At 34.2% G+C, this 5,192-nt stretch overlaps 1 protein-coding gene across 4 annotated transcripts in view; it reads left to right on the forward strand.

The window, feature by feature from the left end:
* The window catches only part of LOC106876206 (neprilysin), a 163,357-nt gene that overhangs the window by 109,248 nt on the left and 48,917 nt on the right, over nt 1-5,192 (forward strand). For all 4 annotated transcript variants that reach the window (XM_052970054.1, XM_052970055.1, XM_052970053.1 and 1 more), the window contains exons 14-15: nt 860-960; nt 3,735-3,793. In XM_052970054.1, the coding sequence (XP_052826014.1) occupies nt 860-960; nt 3,735-3,793 (160 nt within the window). The remainder of the gene's footprint in view (nt 1-859; nt 961-3,734; nt 3,794-5,192) is intronic.

The following is a 5,192-nucleotide window of genomic DNA, read 5'->3' on the forward strand; positions in this document are numbered from 1 at the left end:
AATTAACTTTAGTATTTCAGAATATTTTTATGTGATTTTAGTAAACATATCTAATAACATGAGAAGTCAGTGTTATTTTCATTTTTGCATAATTTAGACGATAATTTTTCACTGCCTCCTGAACATATGTGTGTGTGTGTTTGTGTATGTCTGTGTGTGTGCGTGTGTGTGTTTGTGTATGTTTGTGTGTGTGTGTGTGTGTGTGTGTGTGTGTGTGTGTGTGTGTGTGCGCTCGCGAGTATGTGTATACAGTATATACGTATATATTTGATCGTCCATTTATTACTTCTTTTGTTTTTGCCGTGTTTAAATTAGGTCTTACCAAGTTTTTTGTTGTTTCCGATAAACCAGATGTAAAATAGAATATATTTTTAACAGTTATGGGTTGAATATTTTATATATAAATCTGTACATCTATATGCATATTCGATAAATACTAATTTTACTTGAATTCGTCTCATAATTAATGAAACGAAGAGTTAGCGACGTTCACACAATTATACCAGCATGTACACTTACATATGAATACCCAATCCATCGACATGCTGTGAAGTATATCCCAGTTTCTTGTTCCAAACTCTTGAGATAATTTTAGCCATTTATTTGCCCATTAAAATATTAATTTATTTTACTTTTAGCTTACAATTACGTATTTTCTGTGAAGCCTCACTATTTTAAATATGGCCTACGCCTTGAAATTCTGTCATCGAAAAATCCATGAGGCAATAAAATGAAGCTGTTGCAAGTTTCAAACAATATATTCAATTCTATGCGGTTTCTTGGAAAAATTTCGTTACTTACTTTCATTTCACTAATTCTAACAAATGATTGTATTTATGTTATTTATTAATGTATCTAGGTACTTGTGAACGACAACTTGTATGATAACAACTTCGAATACAAAAGAGCCTTTTTGAGGAGTAAAATGAAGTTATTTAGTGAAACGGATTTAGAAGATTCGTAAGTTTTTACTTTATCACTATTTACCCAAATATTTACTTGTTTCACGGTTCTGAGCACAAATCCACTATGAACGTCCTCAATATAGTAATAAGGTAGCTTTGGCAAAATAATGATGACAATAACGATAATTACAAGGAGTATGGTGATGATGATGATGATGTTGATTACAGCGGCTTTCTCGATAGTCTCAGAATCGACAGCTGTTTCAGTCATTATATCTCGTGCCAGTAATAGAAATATAAAATTAGAGAAGTACTGTAAAAAAAAAGATTATTAAATTATATTCATATAACTATAAGGAAATACGAATAGTTTCTTGAAATTCTCATTTCAATTAAAAGTAACTTATCTTCCTTTACTAGATTGTCAATAATGCTGTCCATTATTTGGTTTCAAAGTTTGACACAAAGCCAACAGGTTTGGAAAAGTGGCTAAGTCGATTACATCGACCCTAGTGTTCAACTGGTACTTATGTTATCTATACCCGAAAGAGATGAAAGGCAATATCAACGCCGGCGAAATTTGAACTCATGACGCAAGGACGAGCTAAAGATTCTGCCAGCTGGCTACCTTATTACTGTTCAAAATTGACCATAAGTAAATATATTAAGGCTTTAAGCTGATGAACATCGAATTTTCTGTTTGATTTCTCAAGAAAATATTTTAATGTGACATAAATTGTCATCGTATTTTAAATGGCTTTTCCATTTCTGACGAGTGAACTAAGGAACGCGTTTGGAAGCTATTGCTCAGATAAATCCAAGCAAACAGTTTTGTAAATTACTATGAGACATAGATATTATTAATTTTAGTACTGGTGATGTTGGTAGTTCACCAATTTAAGTGTATCAGCTTAGTTGATTTTGCTCCTGTTTAAATATGTTTCTTATCATGAGTTCGCACCATACAAGAAAACCCGAAAGATAATAGGAAGGCAAAAACACAATGGATCATATTAAACAAAAGATATAAATCTTTTGTGTAATGGAGGGACCTGCACAAATATTGACGAGTTATCTGTCTACAAGCTGTATAGATAGAAGAATTAAAAATCTTCTCTTGCCATTTTACAGCGATAATCCTTGTATGCTACATATTTACAAGTAGCAACTTGGTGGTTTATAGATTCATTAATACTGAATAAAAAGAGTATCGGCAGCGCTCATGGTTTTGTGTTTGAGCCTCCATATCTGACTGGATTAACGAGGGAGTCTAACTCTAATACTTGCCAAAGTGATGATTCCGTAAAATCCCCAAATGGCTAAGTAGAGTTCATTAACCTAACGACTGTTAAATCTACCACTTAAGGGATTTTCTACAATTTCCGTCAGTGATATTTAACACATACAAAGCATTGGAAAAACCAAGGTTATGGAAGAAGACATTCTCTTTAAATGCCACACAGTGATATTACGAAGTAAATCACGTAGATTCGAGGCAACTGTTTTAATCACACGGTCATGTCTGTGCCCATATTTCTACGAAGACAGATTATTGATGATGAAAAATTTTCCAAAGTTGTATCATTTCAGTCAACTGTAACTACTATTAATAGAAAATAGTAAAAATAATGACCTAGCCTGAAACCTTAGTTTGGTCGTGTTAGGAAGAAATTTAATGGACGGGCTGTCTATAGCCTTCCGAAATAGCGTTGTTATGTTACCACAACTTCGAAGCAAAATTTCTTTTTTAAAATCTAGACATTTAAATATTTCTTTTTGCGGGGCGAGGGATAACTTACTCAATCATGTTTTTCGATTCCCTATAAAATTCAAGTTGGTTACAACGTCATAAACTGCCCATGTCTGTAAACCGTCCTTCAATGCAAAACAGAGTTCAGTTTGACAAAGCACATAACTTGAATATACTTCGTTTCAGGAGGAGAGTCCTACTTTAAAAGTTACATAGTTTATGTGAAGTTTTTAACATATTACAAACTTAAATTCAAATTTGGGGAAGTGAAATATTGAACAGAGTGAATATAGTCAACTAAAATTTTACTATGCACATTAAAAACATTGCGTGCCTATATTCTTTCTTATCCCCGTTAATAGATCCCCACAATAATCTCTTTATGCTCTGAATATAAAGTTTTGTTGCTGAAGTCCACATTGCTTTCATGCAAGAAGATCACATAAGTACCAGTGGTCCAATCTAATCGACTATTCAAATCTACACCATTATGGGCTTTTGCGTATATTATGAAGTAAACGTAAAGTGAAGGTCAGTGAATTGCAAGAGAGCTTGTCTGGTAACACCACAAAACTCTCTTGTGATACGTATACGTATAAAGTACTTTACGCTCCGAATTCAAATTCATTTTAAGAGGTTTACTTCAAGTTTCACACAGCTACCGCGATAGCATATAAGCGATTCAAATATTTATTTATTTATTGCCCACAGGTGGCTAAACATACAGGGAACAAACAAGGACAGACAAAGGGATTAAGTCGATTACATCGACCCCAGTGCGTAACTGGTACTTATTTAATCGACCCCGAAAGGATGAAAGGCAAAGTCGACCTCGACGTATTTTGAACTCAGAATGTAACGGCAGACAAAATATCGCTAAGCATTTCGCCCAGCGTGCTAATAATTCTGCCAGCTCACCGCCCTTAATGCGATTCAAATATTTGGAACAATTTAATTTGCACGAAATCTAAATCCCTCTCACTTGATATTCTTCATTGATAGATTTAGTTTAAGAATTCCATATACCGTGATAAAAAGAGCAGTAATATAACCAACTTTATTCGTTTTATATCATACAGGGCTATTATCAACACATTTGATGTGAACGCTGTATACAATTCAATGTTTAACACAGTGTGTATGTATAAAACTTTATACAATTTTCAGCTTTATGTAATTATGTGTGGAGGAGTAAGAGACTGTGTGTGAGGGAGAGTTTCTGATCCAACAACACGTAACGATTACCACTTGCTCAAATATGCACTGTTTTGGAAGCGGTCTATTTCGTCTCTGTCTCTCTCTTCAACTCCCTTTCTCTGTTCAACTCCCTTTCTCTCTCTCTCTCTCTCTCTCTCTCTCTCTCTCTCTCTCTATCTATTTATCTATCTATCAATCACTATATCTACTGATTAATTCACATGTTATTAAAACATTATCAATAGCATTCTTAATTGTAATCTTTCGATAAATATAAGTTCTGGTTTACATTGTAATGTGCGTTCTATAAATACACACATACACACTCCCTGGACGTACACAAATATCCAGATAAATATAGAATTACATCCTTCTTTTCACATTTATCTACTACTTTTCCAGAATTTACGATATGCTGGAAACCATTACAACCCACATAGTTATATTCCGGGATGAACATTTTGCTTTCTTGCCAAATGAAAACATGCACTATATCTTCATTCTTCATGTATTTATTATTGTTATTATATTATGTCCATTATATCCTTTCCATTATATCCATTCTAAAATTGACTAAACACAGCAGAAAGAGACACGTGGGGTGGAATAGTCGCTGAAGAGATCACAGGTGTGTGACGAAAGATTTTCAGATAATGGACAAAACTTAAAATAATGACAATAATAAACGCGTGAAGAACGAATATATAGTGCACGTGTTTATTTGGCAAGAAAAAGATGACCATCCTAGAATATAACAATATCTATTTCTATAGACAATTTCACATCAGGAATCTTGCAAAACAAATTCATAAACGTAACATTATATCCCACCTTATATAGAAAAGGACTGATTTCTATCATTGAGAAAACAATGCTTGTTCAGTGGTAGTCGAGGCACTACGTGTGACTGTTTGTTTGAATATATGAATGTACGTACGTACTTGCCATGGGGAAAATCCTGTAAAAGAAAAGATTCTTCGCATTATTTCCAGCTATTCAAAGGGAGCTGGCATTCTTTGGTCATGACTCCTGTTTTTGTTGTTTTCGAAATCGTAACTTTAGATGGGGCTTAAACCTGGTGCATTTGGGTGATCATATTTCTCTAAGTTGCTGTATATACTGCTCGACTGTAAAGACCACTAAAAAGACTTGCAGGCATGGTTGTGTAGTAAGAAGCTAGCTTCCCAAGCATATGGTTCTGAGTTCAGTCCCACTGCGTGGCACCTTTAGCAAGTGTCTTCTACTATAGCCTCGGGCTAATCGAAGCCTTGTGAGTAGATTTGGTAGACGGAAACTGAAAGAGACCCGTCGTATGTATGTATGTATGTATGTATATATAT

The sequence above is a fragment of the Octopus bimaculoides genome, chromosome 8, assembly GCF_001194135.2.
Source record: "Octopus bimaculoides isolate UCB-OBI-ISO-001 chromosome 8, ASM119413v2, whole genome shotgun sequence".
Lineage (NCBI taxonomy): Eukaryota > Metazoa > Mollusca > Cephalopoda > Octopoda > Octopodidae > Octopus > Octopus bimaculoides.